This window comes from Schistocerca cancellata, chromosome 1 (genome assembly GCF_023864275.1).
Source record: "Schistocerca cancellata isolate TAMUIC-IGC-003103 chromosome 1, iqSchCanc2.1, whole genome shotgun sequence".
Lineage (NCBI taxonomy): Eukaryota > Metazoa > Arthropoda > Insecta > Orthoptera > Acrididae > Schistocerca > Schistocerca cancellata.
The window spans coordinates 77,732,348-77,751,750 of NC_064626.1; the positions used below are offsets into that span (position 1 = coordinate 77,732,348).

Genomic DNA, 19,403 nt, shown 5'->3' on the forward strand with positions numbered 1-19,403 from the left:
TCACAACATTTTTTTGCAATTTTTTATTTATATATTCGAAAATATACAGTTTTTTGGAAAAAGGCTGTGTTAAATTATGCAGAAGGTACTGTGTAACATTTACTGAAAGTTTGAAACAAATATGTTTGGAAGATCCTTAGAAAACATGTAATTAGTATGAGAAAATAAAAGTTTTGGGAATCGAGCGACAAAGATTGGATTAACTTTTTAGTGCATTCCAGGTCCATAGGATGGATTATCTTCATCCTCTGCAAACTCCTCCTCCAGCTTCCTCTTGTTCCTCCTCCTGTTTACGCTTGCTTGTATTTCTAGACTCTTTACAGCCCTGTCTGCAGCCCGAAGGCGTTCCTTGTCTAAAGCAAGCATCGCTCGTACCATGTTAGAACCTATCTTCATTCCCATATTTCTAAATACCTTGCGCCTTACAATGTTGCCATCATTGAAAGTCGCAACAGCAACTTTACTTTTACTCATTATTATACTTCAACAAAACAGAGATTCAAGAAACAGAATTAATTACGAATATTTTCGAGATAACGACAGAGTAAATAAACATGAAACAATCGACAATCACACCAGCGATATATATTGAACCATCACAGGTTAGCCACAACACATACTGTATCTCACATCACTAAAATGTACCTGATGAACACGGACGTTAATAATAACACCATTTGGCAGCAGTTTAACAGCGCCACAGTGGGTCACGCCCATGTAGAACACATTTCAAAAAAAATTTAAAAATAGTTGTAGTCTTCGGAATTGAATAAATTATATATCTATTAAAAGGTAATAGTCTGCAGATTCAGAAAACGCAAAAAAGTAAAAATTGAACTTTTCATGATTTTGAGCCTTTCCGGAGCCCCTTAATAGGCGCTGTTCATGCATGGTTGTTTACATCTTAGGGCGGGTTTAGCAACATCTCTGAACAGTCAAAGAGACTGTGTCTGTGATACAATATCTACATCTACATCTACATTTATACTCCGCAAGCCACCCAACGGTGTGTGGCGGAGGGCACTTTACGTGCCACTCTCATTACCTCCCTTTCCGGTTCCAGCCGCGTATGGTTCGCGGGAAGAACGACTGTCTGAAAGCCTCCCTGCGCGCTCTAATCTCTCTAATTTTACATTCGTGATCTCCTCGGGAGGTATAAGTAGGGGGAAGCAATATATTCGATACCTCATCCAGAAACGCACCCTCTCGAAACCTGGCGAGCAAGCTACACCGCGATGCAGAGCGCCTCTCTTGCAGAGTCTGCCACTTGAGTTTGTTAAACATCCCCGTAACGCTATCACGGTTACCAAATAACTCTGTGACGAAACGCGCCGCTCTTCTTTGGATCTTCTCTATCTCCTCCGTCAACCCGATCTGGTGCGGATCCCACACTGATGATCAATACTCAAGTATAGGTCGAACGAGTGTTTTGTAAGCCACCTCCTTTGTTGATGGACTACATTTTCTAAGGACTCTCCCAATGAATCTCAACCTGGTACCCGCCTTACCAACAATTAATTTTATATGATCATTCCACTTCAAATCGTTCCGCACGCATACTCCCAGATACTTCACAGAAGTAAGTGCTACCAGTGTTTGTTCCGCTATCATATAATTATACAATAAAGGATCCTTCTTTCTATGTATTCGCAATACATTACATTTGTCTATGTTAAGGGTCAGTTGCCACTCCCTGCACCAAGTGCCTATCCGCTGCAGATCTTCCTGCATTTCGCTACAATTTTCTAATGCTGCAACTTCTCTGTATACTACAGCATCATCCGCGAAAAGCCGCATGGAACTTCCGACACTATCTACTAGGTGATATATATATGTTGTGAAAAGCAATGGTCCCATAACACTCCCCTGTGGCACACCAGAGGTTACTTTAACGTCTGTAGACGTCTCTCCGTTGATAACAACATGCTGTGTTCTGTTTGCTAAAAACTCTTCAATCCAGCCACACAGCTGGTCTAATATTCCGTAGGCTTTTACTTTGTTTATCAGGCGACAGTGCGGAACTGTATCGAACGCCTTCCGGAAGTCAAGAAAAATAGCATCTACCTGGGAGCCTGTATCTAATATTTTCTGGGTCTCATGAACAAATAAAGCGAGTTGGGTCTCACACGATCGCTGTTTCCGGAATCCATGTTGATTCCTACATAGTAGATTCTGGGTTTCCAAAAACGACATGATACTCGAGCAAAAAACATGTTCTAAAATTCTACAACAGATCGACGTCAGAGATATAGGTCTATAGTTTTGCGCATCTGCTCGACGACCCTTCTAGAAGACTGGGACTACCTGTGCTCTTTTCCAATCATTTGGAACCTTCCGTTCCTCTAGAGACTTGCGGTACACGGCTGTTAGAAGGGGGGCAAGTTCTTTCGCGTATTCTGTGTAGAATCGAATTGGTATCCCGTCAGGTCCAGTGGACTTTCCTCTGTTGAGTGATTCCAGTTGCTTTTCTATTCAACGTCTGTCTTCAGGAGTTCTGGGAACCGGGGTGATGCAAAACATTTTTTGATGTGTGTATATTCCCACACCGTTGGGACCCTGAGGTGCCCGGAAGCATAGTAACGACAGAACAAGTGTTTACTAATCACTTAAATTCCCTCTGATTGTAGCACAGTTTTGTGCTGTACGGCAGCACCCTCCACGACATCGTGTTCCCGCCGGTTTTCAGCACGCTACGGGCCAGGCAGCAGACGACACCAGTCTAGTCGGCCAACTCCACCAGACCAGCTCACGATTGTAAATCCAGCGCCACGGTGACGACGGGGAGTCATCCCTCAGGGGCCGCAGCGGCTGCGATGCTCTGCCTTCGAGGACAGCGGCTCGCAGCTAGGGCAGAACTGCCGCTTTCCCTCCACACCACAGGAAGCTTCTAACCCAGTAGCTGTGGCTGCCTACGGGGATTTAGCGGACAAACGTGCGCCAGCACCCCTCGCTCGAGACCGCATAATGCACGGGCGGGCAGGAATTCTGCACGTGTGCGGTGCACATGCACGTGTGCAGTTAACTGGTGTTCTGCGTGCACACAGGGGCAAGCTGGCCACCCGCTTCTCACCCCTCCCCACCATACCGTCTCTCCGCTTCTTCCTCTGTAATCCGTTTTGCTTCCTGTCCTGTTTTATTAAATGAAGGAATGAGGTTAGTAGGAGTGCTTGACAGAAATCATGGTTTGAAAGAGTACCTATTACCTACGATACGTTTTATTTAAATATCACAGGTGGAGTTTACAATACGTTTAATATCTGGAACAAAATTTCTACATACTGACAAACGCAAACAGTTACGTAAATTTTCATTACTGATGTTTGCTCTTAACCGAGACATATTAATTTTCATAAAAGAAAAAAATCTCTCACAAAAGTATGTCAAGCCCAACATTGACTATCTTCGTGGCTTCACGATGGAGACGAGGAATCTCTTGCTGTGGAAAGTCGTGATAAAAATCTATTACACATCTTGCCAGAAGGAACTTGTCTCTCAGACGAGAATTACACTGTAGATCTATTAATTCCATTTGCAAGCTGAGATGAATGTCATCTACAGAAACCAGATTCTCTCGAGAACTACTCAAAACCTTGGGATAAGTAAGATATATCCCCAAATCGCTTGAGAAATTCCTCTTTTATTGCACTAAGAACGGCAACATACTGAAATTTATTATAATGGCGTTCAATATTAATCTTCCGCCCACCAGCGACAATACTGTCACATATTATACATTTCCAATTTTCACGTTTTTCCACAGAGAACAAATGATTCTCCCATTCCTTTTTAAAAGATAGCAAATCTCCAATTCTCCGTTTCCTTGATTCACTCTGCATTTTCCGGTTATTGAAATACAACGTTCACTACGTAGTGGTCGCTTCGCTTCAACGTCCGCAGCTTAGCCTGGTACTACACTGCCGCAACCTGCAGGCTGTCGGCACTGTCCCGTTCGACGATTGCACGCGAGCAGCACACGTGCAGCGCTGTGTGCTCATGAGCCGCGTGCAGCGTTTGCCCGCCCCTGGCATAATGCTAACTCTTGCACTTGCGGCTGAGTGAGGTGAACAGCGTCAGCAAAGCACGACGTGAACGTCAGACGGCCATCAGACCGCGCGGCCTTTCGACGTCACCACATCGCCCGTGGACCGTGCGCCTGAAGAGGGCGAATTCACAGCATTCCCACGTTGTAATCCGAGACGAATAAAATACGTTGTATCTTGCAGCTGTGTCTCTCTAGACGTCCGCCTTCAAAATCTGCCACTCCAGCACATCTGCAACGTAGTGGCCCCTTTCACAGCTGGGTTGCTCTACCACTCTGAGCAAGACTGTTGCCTCTTCTAATAGCTGCACGTCCACAGTGGGAAAATTAAACTTACTTGTCTAAGATAATTTGAAACTATAGTGGACACATTGTCTCTCCCTCTCCCAACACACGCTGTGTATCACTGTGACTGACACAAAATATAACTTACTTACCAAGTTGCGTCTGGCCTCATATAAAAAAATCAAAAAAAGGATATTGGACGTCTGCATAAATTATATTCTGAACAAATAAGAAAAACTGACCAACTAGTGCACATGTGGTGAGCAGAAACAGGCCATTAGGCGTATGATGCAAAGTGAAATATGACGAAACTGAAATGTCTACATTAGCCGCAATCGAGCATTGAAATAAATTCAAAGACAATAAGTGAGAACCAGGATTTCCTGCTTTACACGAGCGGTTACCTTCACCTTTTTTTATCCAATTTTGTTCGTTCTATTTGATTGTAGCGGACGTCACATGAGACATCCGTTGAAGTTCGTTGTTGATGCCTTCACTCAGTTTTTTTTATTACAGAGACCAGCTTGCTCTCCGACCGAACACGCTGAGCTGCCGTGCCGGCTGTCGTTTCAGCTATTTAAGCATGTTTTCCGTCCAACATAAATTCCCAACTTGCCACACTCTACATACGTAGTGTCCCCATCTATTACTCCCATTGCTCGAAACCTCACACTGATTCCTGCAAGAGGTTGGAAATGAAAATCAATTGTCGTCAAGGCACATATCAAATGTGGTGTCTGTTTTTTTTCGGACAGTGCCGAAAGAACAGGTTCCATACATAGCCTATAAGTGAACTGAAATGGCCTGTCTCATAGAGTTGGCACTCATCTGTTAGAAAAAAATTATGTTCATACATGTTGTGGAATAATGATCTTTGTTTTCGGAGATACATGTATCTTCCAATATCGGACTGTTACAATTCAGTATGAATTATTGCTGATGGAAATTCTCCCAAGGAATCTTGTTTTTTTTTCACTTCTAACAATTAAGAAAGCAGTAACTTCAAATGTGGACGAACTTTCCTATAAAATTAATCATTTGAAGGTTACCTGAAAACAATGGTAAAGTGCAAAATGCACTGTGGATGTACAGTGATTAAAGACATGTTAAGTAGAAGCCACTGGTGTATCATAATTAAGCATCTGCTATATTTTACACCAATAATTAACTTTGAAAAGGTATTGTGCAAAGATAGGTGTCATATACGTTAAAGGTTGAGCAAAACCAAATATGCACACGAATTCATATTGTTGGATCATATTGAAATGAATGTGACTCGTTTTGTGGAAGAGACTTGGATTCAATTCCACACGTGTTGTAAGATTCACAGTTGTCTCAGTGAAGAATGCTGGTTCAAACCAAGCATCGTTCACATAGTATGCAAACCTGAACGTAATCTTACCGGACAAGATATTAGTCACCTGCTTAAAAGAACTGTAGTGCTGCGGAATAGTAAAGAGTTGGAAACGTGGAATATTGTCAAAATTTCGTTGCCTATGCCAAGAGCCAGAGGCAGTAAGTTAGCCATGAGGTAGGAGGATTGCACATATATCGTAATGTGTCGTCACGCAGGGGCAATGGCCTGGTTACACACAACAGGCGAGAGAGAATTGCTTAGCACGCGGGTTTGTGTTAAACGGAGACTTTCGTAGAGTGCAAGACAGAGGTATAGCGTCAGCTGTACTGCATTTCACAACTTCGCGTAAGTCTGCCGTAACAACACGTAACTCTGTTGCAAGAACACCTAAGGGTCGAGTACGACAGATGGATTAGCAGTATAAGTTGAACGAATGCGTTCATTACAAACGAGCATGACGTCAGGACGTCGCTCGTGCTTCCTTTAAATATGCCAGCTTTGATAGCAACAAGGCACTCGCAGTTAGACTTGCAGTTAGACTTGCAGTTAGATGTGTACTGGGTCGCCGTGTAGCGCTCAGCTCGGTGATCGATATGTTAATCTTTATTACGGAGATGTTGCAGTAAGGGCGGCCCATCCAGCAGCAGACGTGAGGGGACAGTACCAGCTCTGGTCCTCTCTGCTGCCGCTGTCAATCATCAACCCAGGATTAGCAGACATCGTGGCAGACTCGCTCTCCGCCGATGCTGACCACATCAGTGAGCCGTCGTCGAGATCGTGTGGGGCCTAGGTCCTGTGCATCCACCGTCGCAACCGGCTGAGCTGATGACGCTGGGGGACTGCAACCCGTTCCACCCGTCCACCGCAGACGAGCCACCAGGAGGAGCAGGGAAGAAGATGGGGTGGGATGGAGTACACTCCGCACTATTAGAACGCCTCTCATGCCGACAGCGCCGGGATTCCAACCCGGAGCCTCTTGCTGTCTGCAGCCGAGCCGGCCACCCTGCCGGGCGCCGCCAGCCACTCGCGGCCGAAGTACGAAGTAAGGACATTCCTTTGCTACGTCACAGCACGCGGCGCTGCGCTAGAAAGACTGTGCGGCCTGGATCTGGTGTCATCACTATGAGTCAGCGAGGACTCGGGAAGGTTGTTGATATCACCAAGCCACATTGTACTCGGCAGGAATAAAGGCGTTATGAATTAATAATGTTTCTTTGGCGTTTCTGACGATTGCACAGCCATTTCCTAGGATCCTGACAACTGGAGAGGTCACCGCTCGGCCATCCAGTCCACTGTAGGCGACCGGGACCACCGGGTCGCCTACAGAACATAATTACTGTTCAGCACGCACTCGAATATAAGAATTTAAGTTTTTCCAATTCAGCACCCTGAGGAAGGCTATTTCCAACTGAGGCCAAAACGTTGGAAAATTTGACATACTGACTTAGCAGCCACATATCTTGAAGAATTTTGTTGATAGAGAGTGCGACCGTGTTGTTGGTTTGAAGTTTTTCAGGTTGGCTTGGGCTGCGTGGTGGTTTGTTGTACTTTACGTCACGCCAGCTGAACACTCTTATCATATGCAATGAATGTTACTTACTGAATATTTGGTCGCCATTAACTATTATTATTCACGGTCCAGCTAGTTTGAGCCCTGAATCCGTGGGCTTTCTTCCTCCAAGTTGGCAAAGACTTTGCCTCTGTACAGGCTGCAGTTAAAGCTGCTGAAAATTAACTCACTCGACCACATAAATAAAACTACAAGTCAATACATGAAAAATAAGGACAGCTATCAACTTGTATAATGCGTCTCCATACTATAGACGTAACCGATCAGATATTGAACTGGATAATTAATAATTTCAGTACATTTATTATCTTTGACATTTCACGTTCTTAGATTTCACGGAGCTTTTTCTTCTGCACCGCCCGCTCCGTGGAATTCCTATCTTCACCTTAGCAGACAGGATCGTCTGACTGCTACCCACTTCGGTACAGTCACTGGATCGTTGGCTCTGGTACGATTTAAAGCACCCCCCAGCAGTTGCTGCCGCTGGAACACGGGGTCCTGGGTTCGATTCCCGACCGAGTCGGGGATTTTCTCCGCCTGGGGAGTCGGTATTTGTGTTGTCCTCATCATCTCATCATTCGGGACGTGCCGAGAATGGAAATGGAAAGATTTTGAACCTGTACGGCCGCTGATGACCACGATGTTTAGCGTCCCACAAACCAACATCATCATCATTACCATCCCAACAGTTGGGTGGTCACCACTTATTGGCTGCTCTGTCACGAACATCTTTTCTCTGGCATATGTATTAAAGGACATGATAGATCTGATTCGACGAGTGGGCTGTATCACTACATGTTTATATACAGGGTGTAAATTTTAAGTTGATAACTCAAAAAATAAGCTTCACACGAAAAAACGTGTAGAATCCAAAGTTGATTATTTTCGAGGGGACATCTGCTGGTGCTAAAATTAGCATGCCACCCCAGCCCCCTGGGGGTGGGGTGGGAGGCAACTCTAAAATTTCAAATGGGAACCCCCATTTTTTATTGCAGAATCATATTCTACATACAAAAACTACATACGTTTTGTCCTAAACATTTGTTTTGATTCTTGGTAGTTCGCGCTGTAATTAAAGAAAATCCATGTTCTCATTTCTGCGTGGAAAATGGTTACGGATAAATAAAAAATACTTATTTACTTCGTAAATTTTGATTTGCTAGAGCTAAAACTCTCCCTCTCTCCCCATAGGGTGGAGTCTGAGAGAGAGAGGACCCAAAGAAAACATCCCAATCTGCGTAAAAAATTTATATTTGGGTCAACATTTGTAAAACTCTTAATTCCTCTCTCTCAATTTTAATGTTGTCAAGAAAAAGTTTAGCTATGAATTACGTAACTTCAGTCAAATTAATTAAAGAATAACGTCAGCTTTACAATTAAAGAATAACGTCAGCTTTGCTATTAAAGAATGTCAGCTTTGGTAATAAAGACAGCCACTTATTATGACAGCCCACCAGCAGTTAATAGAGTATAGTAAAACACAGTAAGTATATTGATGTCGCAGTTTTATGTAGCAGTCAGATGGCGATCCAGTAACAGTAAAGAAAGTAAGGAACAGTATTGGGTTATTGCAGATAAGGACTGAGGGCCACGACGACGACACATTCTATGTTGCGTCGAAATAATCAGAAAATCACTTTTAATAAGCACCATTTAAATGTGTATGCGAAGATTGAGAAAGAGAATTAATTTCAAAGGGAAGATTTCATTTGTTATTATTAAGCAAGAGATAGAAATCCTAAGGGAATGTTTCATAGGTAGTTGTAAAAGTAAATTTCATAATTTTTAACATTTTTATGCACCGACAGCAACTGATATTGTTTATATAGTGATATACACCCTACGTTTGCAGGTTAACTTTATCGTTTACCTAGGTTTCAACGTTAGTAATAACGTCTTCTTCAGAACATAAAATATTATTTAAATGTTTGCCTAAAACACAGGCCATGTCCTAAGTCAACTTCATAAAACCTGATGGATAACCATAAGGTTTTGTCACTCCTATTAAACCAGCTGTAGAAAATTCACTTTAAGCCCGTTGTATGGGCCTCGTCGTGTGACAGTCTCTAGTCACACGACGAGGCCCATACAACGGGCTGAAAGTGAATTTTCTACAGGAGTGACAAAACCTTATGGTTATCCATCAAGTTTTATGAAGTTGACTTAGGACATGGCCTGTTTTAGGCAAACATTTAAATAATATTTTATGTTCTGAAGAAGACGTTATTACTAACGTTGAAACCTAGGTAAACGATAAAGTTAACCTGCAACTGTAGGGTGTATATCCCTATATAAAAGAGAATTTCATAGGTAATTGTAAAAGGGAAGGTTGTGTAACAAAAGAGATATAGAGGAGACGGGAAGGTTTTAGCAATAAAAAATAGGGTTTCTCATTTGAAATTTTAGAGTTGCCTCCCACCCCACCCCCAGGGGGTTGAGGTGGCGGTCTAATTTTAGCACCAGAAGATGTCCCTCTCGAAAATAATCAACATTTTTTCGTGTGAAGCTGATTTTTCGAGTTACACTGGTTTGTCAGCTTAGAATTTACACCCTGTATATGGAAACTGAGACGTTGCGGACGAGTACCTGGTACTTGGTGTCTGACGAGAAGGGTATCTCGAAGACCTTCTGGTGCTGCTGGCGGTACTCTTCGACGCCGCCGAGGGCCGCCTCGAGGAACTTGAGGATGGCGGTCTCCGAGGCGTCGCCGAAGACGCGGCGGGCGTACACGGGCAGGTCCAGCTGCTCCGCGTCGAACTCGGCGCGGCTGCACAGCATGGCGACGCGCGCCAGCGCCAGGAACTGCCCGTCGGCGACGTCGAGGTTGTCGAAGCGCGGCTCGGCGCTCGTGTCCACGGCCATCACCTCGCCCTCGAACCACACGTGCGACACCGTCATGCGGTTCTGCGTGAGCGTGCCCGTCTTGTCGGAGCAGATGACGGACGTCGAGCCCAGCGTCTCGACCGCCTCCAGGTGCTTGACGAGGCAGTTCTTGCGCGCCATGCGCTGCGCCGACAGCGTCAGGCAGACCGTGACGGTGACGAGCAGGCCCTCGGGCACGTTGGCCACGATGATGCCGATCAGGATGACGACGGCGTCGAGCCAGTGGTAGCCCATGCCGAGCGACAGCGCGCCGATGACGAAGCCGGCGGCGATGGCGACCCAGGTGATGAGGCGCACGAAGTGCTTGATCTCGCGCGCGATCGGCGTCTCGGCCGACTTCAGCCCCGACGTCAGCTCGGCGATGCGGCCCATGGCGCTCGAGTCGCCGCAGCTGACGACGACGCCGCGGCCCGTGCCCGACACGACGAGCGTCGAGTAGAAGGCCATGTTGTGCGTGTTGAACGGCACGTCGCTCGTCGGCTCCGTCGTGCGCGGCTGCGGCTCCGACTCGCCCGTCAGCGACGAGTTGTCTACCTGCACAGGAGCCAAAACTTTTCTGAAATTCATATCCCATTAAGCCTCTCTGCCCGAAGTTCTGCATTGTTGTTGTTGTTGTGGTCTTCAGTCCTGAGACTGGTTTGATGCAGCTCTCCATGCTACTCTATCCTGTGCAAGCTTCTTCATCTCCCAATACCTACTGCAACCTACTTCCTTCTGAATCTGCTTAGTGTATTCATCTCTTGGTCTCCCCCTACGATTTTTATCCTCCACGCTGCCCTTCAATACCAAATTGGTGATCCCTTGATGCCTCAGAACATGTCCTACCAACCGATCCCTTCTTCTGGTCAAGTTGTGCCACAAACTTCTCTTCTCCCCAATCCTATTCAATACTTCCTCATTACTTATGTGATCTACCCACCTAATCTTCAGCATTCTTCTGTAGCACCACATTTTGAAAGCTTCTATTCTCTTCTTGTCTAAACTATTTATCGTCCATGTTTCACTTCCATACATGACTACACTCCATACAAATCCTTTCAGAAACGACTTCCTGACACTTAAATCAATACTCAAAGTTAACAAATTTCTCTTCTTCAGAAACGTTTTCCTTGCCATTGCCAGTCTACATTTTATATCCTCTCTACTTCGACCATCATCAGTTATTTTGCTCCCCAAATAGCAAAACTCCTTTACTACTTTAACTGTCTCATTTCCTAATCTAATACCCTCAACATCACCCGACTTAATTCGACTACATTCCATTATCCTCGTTTTGCTTTTGTTGATGTTCATCTTATATCCTCCCTTCAAGACACCATCCATTCCGTTCAACTGCTCTTCCAAGTCCTTTGCTGTCTCCGACAGAATTACAATGTCATCGGCGAACCTCAACGTTCTTATTTCTTCTCCATGGATTTTAATACCTACTCCGAATTTTTCTTTTGTTTCCTTTACTGCTTGCTCAATATACAGATTGAATAACATCGGGGAGAGGCTACAACCCTGTCTTACTTACTTCCCAAGTTCTCCGTAAAATCATTAAATATAACAAAGGCATCTGTTCGAGCTGAAACGTTTTCCTGTGGTATTGATCCTTGCACCTTATGATCAATAACCAAACAACTGATCTCGTCAGAAGTGGAATAAGTAAATTCGCTTGACATTTTCCCACGACAGTTTAGCATAGCCTTCAGCTACGTAATTTGCTACGAGCTAGCAGTATTGTGAAACATGTACCGTCAAGAGCGACGTTCATCATTAATGGATTAAAGTTAAGTGTCAAACTAATTACGTCCGCTTTCTCAATTCTAATTCCTTGTCATGTTCCAGACCTCACGTCAGTATAGTCCTTCCCTCATCACGCCAGCCTGCGTGAGCTAAAACGCGTGCATTTCGGCCTCCAGTTGTAACACGGTATCGGATCTTCTGCCAACACAACAACACTAAACAGATACAGAAGCATGGAGGTTGCAGTAGGTACTTGGAGATGAAGAAGTTTCCACAGGATAGAGTAGCATGGAGAGCTGCATCAAACCAGTCTCAGGACTGAAGACCACAAAAACAACACGTTGATCCCTGCACTTTATTATCAATAACCCAACAACTGATCTCGTCAGAAGCGGACTCAGCAAATTCGCTTGACATTTTTCCACTTCTAAGTAAAGATTAATGTTGCTATTTTGAATAATAATTTTCTCAGTACTATCTGAAATGATGACATATGCTTACGGTCGTAAAAGACTCACTCATCTCTTTCATATAACGACAATTAGTGATAAGCCAAAATTCTTATCATGAATGAAACTACGCAATAAAACAATACCAGATCATAGAAAAAAGGAATGATAATCTAGTCTCTAATACACCACGTCTTGTGAACAACCTTTAAAGTCAACAAAACATGGAAGCTGTGGTATCGATAGCTACGATGTCACAACGCAGATGCGCTCTGCTAGGTTGGCACTACGACACCGATACCGACGACAGCGCCCTCTAGCCGGCGCTGTGCAGCTCTACGAGCGCCGCTCCAGATTCAGCCCATTTGATTCCGAGTAGACGACCAAGAAACACTGTTTCTATTTCGTAGTAGGCGAACCACAACAGATTTTGCCTTTGTAACTTCTCATGGGACCTAGATAAACTGACTAAACCAGAGGTCAGGGAGAGCATAAGGGAACAACTGAAAAGAATGGGGGAAAGAAATACAGTAGAAGAAGAATGGGTAGCTTTGAGGGATGAAGTAGTGAAGGCAGCAGAGAATCAAGTAGGTAAAAAAGACGAGGGCTTGTAGAAATCCTTGGGTAACATAAGAAATATTGAATTTAATTGATGAAAGGAGAAAATATAAAAATGCAGAAAATGAAGTAGGCACAACGGAATACAAACGTCTCAAAAATGACATCGACAGGAAGTGCAAAATGGCTAAGCAGGAATGACTAGAGGGCAAATGTAAGGATGTAGAGGCTTATCTCACTAGGGGTAAGATAGATACTCCCTACAGTAAAATTAAAGAGAACTTTGAAAAAAAGAGAACCAATTGTATGAATACTAAGAGCTCAGATGGAAACCCAGTTCTAAGCAGAGAAGGGAAAGCCGAAAGGTGGAAGGAGTATATAGAGGGTCTACACAAGGGCGATTTACTAGAGGACACTATTATGGAAATGGAAGAGGATGTAGATGAAGATGAAATGGGAGATATGATACTGCGTGAAGAGTTTGACAGAGCACTGAAAGACCTAAGTCGAAAGGAGGCCCCGGGAGTAGACAACATTGCATTAGAACTACTGACGGCCTTGGGAGAGCCAGTCCTGACAAAACTCTACCATCTGGTGAACAAGATGTATGAGACAGGCGAAATACCCTCAGACTTCAAGAAGAATATAATAATTCCAATCCCAAAGAAAGCAGGTGTTGACAGATGTGAAAATTACCGAACTATCAGTTTAATAAGTCATGCCTGCAAAGTACTAACGCGAATTCTCTACAGGTGAAGGGAGAAACTGATAGAAGCCAACCTCGGGGAAGATCAGTTTGGATTCCGTAGAAATATTGGAACACGTGAGGCAATACTGACCTTAAGACGTATCTTAGAAGAAAGGTTAAGGAAAGGTAAACCTACATTTCTATCATTTATAGACTTAGAGAAAGCTTTTGACAATGTTGACTGGAATTCTCTCTTTCAAATTCTAAAGGTGGCAGGGGTAAAACACAGGGAGTGAGAGGCTATTTCCAATTTGCACAGAAACCAGATGGCAGTGATAAGAGTCGAGGGACATGAAAGGGAAGCAGTGGTTGGGAAGGGGGTGAGACAGGGTTGTAGCTTATCCCCGATCTTATTCAATCTGTATTTTGAGCAAGCTGTAAAGGAAACAAAAGAAAACTTCGGTGTAGGAATTAAAATCCATGGAGAAGAAATAGAAACTTTGAGGTTCGCCGATGACATTGTAATGCTGTCAGAGACAGCAAAGGACTTGGAAGACCAGTAACGGAATGGATGGTGTCTTGAAGGGAGGATATAAGATGAACATCAACAAAAGTAAAACGAGGATAATGGAATGTAGTCGAATTAAGTCGGGTGATGCTGAGGGAATTAGATTAGGAAATGAGACAGTTAAAGTAGTAAAGGAGTTTTGCTATTTGTGGAGCAAAATAACTGATGATGGTCGAAGTTGAGAAAATATAAAATGTAGACTGGCATTGGCAAGGAAAGCGTTTCTGAAGAAGAGAAATTTGTTAACATCGAGTATAGATTTAAGTGTCAGGAAGTCGTTTCTGAAAGTATTTGTATGGAGTGTAGCCATGTATGGACAATAGATAGTTTGGACAAGAAAAGAATAGAAGCTTTCGAAATGCGGTGCTACAGAAGAAAGCTGAAGATTAGATGGGTAGATCACATAACTAACGAGGAGGTATTGAATATAATTGGGGAGAAGAGGAGTTTGTGGCACAACTTGACAAGAAGAAGGGATCGGTTGGTAGGACATATTCTGAGGCATCAAGGGATCACCAATTTAGAATTGGAGGGCAGCGTGGAGGGTACAAATCGTAGAGGAAGACCAAGAGATGAATACACTAAACAGATTCAGAAGGATGTAGGTTGCAGTAGGTACTGGGAGATGAAGAAACTTGCACAGGATAGAGTAGCATGGAGAGCTGCATCAAACCAGTCTCAGGACTGAAGATCATAACAACAACACATTGATCCCTGCACTTTATGATCAATAGCCAAATAACTGAGCTCGTCAGAAGTGACTCAGTAAATTCGATTGACATTTTTCCACTTGTAAGTAAAGATAAATGTTAGTAATTTGAATAATAATTTTCTCAGTAGTATCTGAAATGATGACATGTCCTTACGGACATAAAGGACTCAGTCATCTCTTTCATATAACGACAATTAGTGATAAGCAAAAATTCGTATAATGAATGAAACTACGCAGTAAATTAATACCAGATCATAGAAAAAAGGAATGATACTCAATCGAGTCTCTGATATACCATGTCTTGTAAACAACCATTGAAGTTGTGGTGTCACCGCCAGACACCACACTTGTAAGGTGGTAGCTTTTAAATCGGCCGCTGTCCGCTAGTATACGACGGACCCGCGTGTCGCCACTGTCAGTGATTGCAGACCGAGCGCCACCACACGGCAGGTCTAGAGAGATGTACTAGCACTCGTCCCAGTTGTACAGCCGACTTTGCTGGCGAAGCTACATTGACAAATACGCTCTCATTTGCCGAGACGATAGTTAGCATAGCCTTCAGCTACGTCATTTGCTACGACCTAGCAAGGCGCCATAGCATTTGATAATTAATATTGTGAAGCCTGTACAGTAACGAGAGATGTTCACCAATTGTGGATTAAAGTTAAGTATTCTACCAGTTACTCTTGTTTTGCTAGTCTTATTTCTCTGACCTGTTCCAGACCTCACGCCAGCCTGCGTGAGCTTAATCGCGTGCCTTTCGGCTTCCTCCGAACTCCGTGAATTGGCTCCTGCCAATTCACAACAGAAGTCACCAAAACATGGAAGATGTGGTATCGATAGCTACGATGTCACAACGCAGATGCACTCTGCTAGGTTGGCACTACACACCGACACCGTCGACAGCGCCCTCTAGCTGTGCAGCTCTACGAGCGCCGCTCCGGATTCGCCCAATTTGATTCCGAGTAGACGACCAAGCAACATCGTTTCTATTTCATAATGGGTGAGCCACTACATATTTTGGCTTTGTAACTTCTAGCCGATGTCAGATATGATTGATGTACAGCTTCGCACCTACGTGCTCTTCTCAGCCAAAGTTAATTTACAATTTATGTATTCATATTCTTTCTATAGTAAACGTACTTTAAATTTACACGCAGTACCGAAACATTTCACCATTTCCTGCTCCTACTCGCGTCCTTCACTCTCGACCTATTTTGCAGAAGCAATTCACACGGGCAGACACACGAGCCGCCTACCAGGCGGGATACAAAAGAAGCAATTTCAAGCGACACAGAATTTAAGAAACTTCATAAATGAACAACCAATTAACTTTGCTGAAGTTTGCATCACGCTAAAAAGCTCATGCGACGCAGAATCCGGCAAAACTCGCACTTTCCTTCAAACTTGCTACATTGAGGATTGTTCGACGTAAGTGCAAATCTTATTACGTCGTAAATAACTCATACAAAACACAGCATATTCACCACTTTGTCGTACTCAAAATTCCACGTATGTTTTTTACACTGCCAGACTAATTAGATAACACAATAAGCACTACAGGTTCCAGGAATATATAACAAAAATCAGTGTTGAAAAAATCGCCCAAAGTACAATACGCTAGTCAAATTACATGTACTACTTACAAAAGAGTTTGTAAAAGCATATCTGCATATTTAAGCACCAGTACTATAACACCCGATTTATGTACAACACATATCATTATGCATACGAAATTTCATGCCTATTGTAAACTCTTCTTAACATTTGTACCCAAACTTAATATCGTAAACAACCAATTGACTTTGGTTTTGTATTTCGACATAACTGTCATCAAGGAGTGTGGCTCAATGAAATTTAAAATCTTTATTTGACATCACAAACGCTCGTCAAGCCGCAGTCACTAAAACAATGAAACTTTTAAAACGTTACATAACTAGTTCGACGTATTGTGTCGTCATTTTCAAACGTAATAACAAATTTGGAAAACTGTAATTACAACCATACCTCTTCCAAATGTTACGAAATATACACTGAAACCAGTAAACTGAAGAAAAAGCGGCAGAAATGGGTCACAAGACGTCATGACAATTTTTGGTTCATCCGTCATTTTACAACTTAATGCAGTGTAGATCAAAACTGCATCGGGATGAAAAATATTATATGCTCTTGCGTTACGTCCTGTAGTCTTGCAACGACCATTTTGCAAACAAAGGCTCACACGTCGTAATTTTATAACGTGCAGCAAGCCCAAAACTAGAACACAGCACGTAATCCTACTGCTTTCTGCTAATCAAATCTTACAAAGACGATGCACTCCCATTTGGGGCTAACACAAGACTAATCTCAGTGCGTCGATACTAGCTAGTTGTGCAACCCTTTGAAAATTCCATTGTTGTAGTGACTGTGGCTTGACGATCGTTTGTGGTGTCAAGGAAACGTTTTCAGTTGACTTTGATCTTCTTTCAAAGACCCCAAGCATTTATGAAGCGAGAGGCACTACTAAAGTGAATGTTCCCGAGATCAGTCGTAGGTGTAATTGGCTCTGTAAGAAGATAGTACTATACTAAAAAATGTTTCACGATGTAGAAGTTGGATAGTAGAAAAGTAGAAACTTTAGTAACATTCATGTGGGCACACAGTGATCTCACATCACCGGGACTTCATCTTGCATAGCTCACGCCAACTGAGAGCACACACGACATCCAGACAAGAACACTGAGTAATCCTCACAGGGTGCTACGGCATTATAACCGTAAAATTGGGTTAACGGGGTAACTTCAGACGATTTGCAGTTATCTTCAAACTTCATGGCAGATTAAAACCGTGTGCTGGGCCGAGACTCGAACTCAAGACCTTTGCCTTTCGCGGGCAAGTGCTCTAACATCTGAGCTACCCATGCACGACTCAGGCCCCCTCCTGACAGCTTTACTTCCGCCAGTACCTCGTCTCCTACTTTCCAAACTTCACAGTAGCTCTCCTGCGAACCTTGCAGAACTAGCACTCCTGGAAGAAAGGATATTGCGGAGACATGGCTTAGCCACAGCCTTGGGGATATTTCCAGAATGAGATTTTCACTCTGCAGCGGAGTGTGCGCTGATATGAAACTACCAGGAGTGCTAGTTCTTCTAGGTTCGCAGGAGAGCTTCTGTGAAGTTTGGAAAGTAGGAGACGAGGTACTGGCGGAAGTAAAGCTATGAGGAGGGGGCGTGAGTCGTGCTTGGGTAGCTCAGATGGATAAGTGCGGCAGATGCTGGCTTATCTCTTGCGAGTTACGCCGGAGCATATATCTGCATGCACGTTATTGTTTCCGGATGAGACATTTTACCCGAAGACTCGGACCAACTACGTCACCTGGATACGTGGACATGCGGTCCATTACCTCTATCATGACGGACACAAGAATTTACTCGACTTCTGGTTCTATTTGCAAGAAAGGCATCATACTATTTACGGGCATACCAGATATCGACAATGCTTCGCAAACTACATATGGAGTGCCTTTGACAGCCCGCCGTGTAGCTGGAATGTTCCAGGCAGTGGTAGATGAGGTCAGAACGAACCGCAAACGATTATATATTGAACTATCTTTATCAGTGGGCGAAGTCGCTGGGAAGCCTAACTACGAAGTGGTAGCTTTCTTTTCATGTTATTTATGTTTACTATTTTCGATGGTGTCTTCATTCTGTTTTAGTTTTCCAGGCTTGATTAACATGACTGTTCGCACATTGATATCTATATAAAAGAAAAAAATTTAAAATAAATAAATCAATCAAAACAATAAAAAAATTAAAAAATACCTTCCGCACGCTACTAGAAATACCCTTCCCCCCTTCCTTTCATGGTGTTATTTGTGGGTTGGCGCACACATGTTAGTCCCGTATAGTGTAGTTTCTTCACATTTTAGATTGGAGGTGGTTACGTATAGTTAGGAAGGCAACGCCTGAAGAGGTAAGAGTTCATTTTTGTTTGGCAGGGACACAAGTGGCGGTGCCCCGTAGGGATGGCTATGATTTTGTTTTATTTCTTTTGTTGGATAAAAAAAGGCTACAAAAAAGCAAAAAAAGAAAAACAAAAAAAGATGGTAGAGAACTTGCCGGCGAAAGACAAAGGTCCCGAGTTGAAGTCTCGGTCCGGCACACAGTTTTAATCTTCCAGGAAGTTTAATGTCAGCGCACACTCCGCTGCAGAGTGAAAATATCATTCTGCAGTTATCTTGTTTTTAGTGTCCCATCACGGTGTGCGTAATGTAACTTGGGTTTCGTTCTTGATTCTGAACAACCGTATGATGAGCAGCTGTTTTATCACGTGACGAAGAAAATGAATGAAACTGCTATCTTCTAGCTATCGGTTATGACGATTTTAGACATGAAAATGTACCTTTGGAAAAAACTTTTCTACAAGCCAAGATACTTTGTGAAAACACAGGCATAGCCTATCTTGTTGCTGATGGCGTCACATCAACAATTATTTGTTATCTCGTGGGCTTGTTTAAAGTTCCTTTTTTCATGATTCCATGTCGAAAGTGGGGTAATCAAAAACAACTACAAATATTTTATATTCGCT

General features: G+C 43.4%; 1 protein-coding gene across 1 annotated transcript in view; it reads right to left on the minus strand.

Moving 5' to 3' along the window:
* The window catches only part of LOC126171883 (sodium/potassium-transporting ATPase subunit alpha-2-like), a 139,144-nt gene that overhangs the window by 91,146 nt on the left and 28,595 nt on the right, over positions 1-19,403 (minus strand). The window contains exon 3 of the mRNA XM_049920878.1: positions 9,838-10,668. Within this exon, the coding sequence (XP_049776835.1) occupies positions 9,838-10,668 (831 nt within the window). The remainder of the gene's footprint in view (positions 1-9,837; positions 10,669-19,403) is intronic.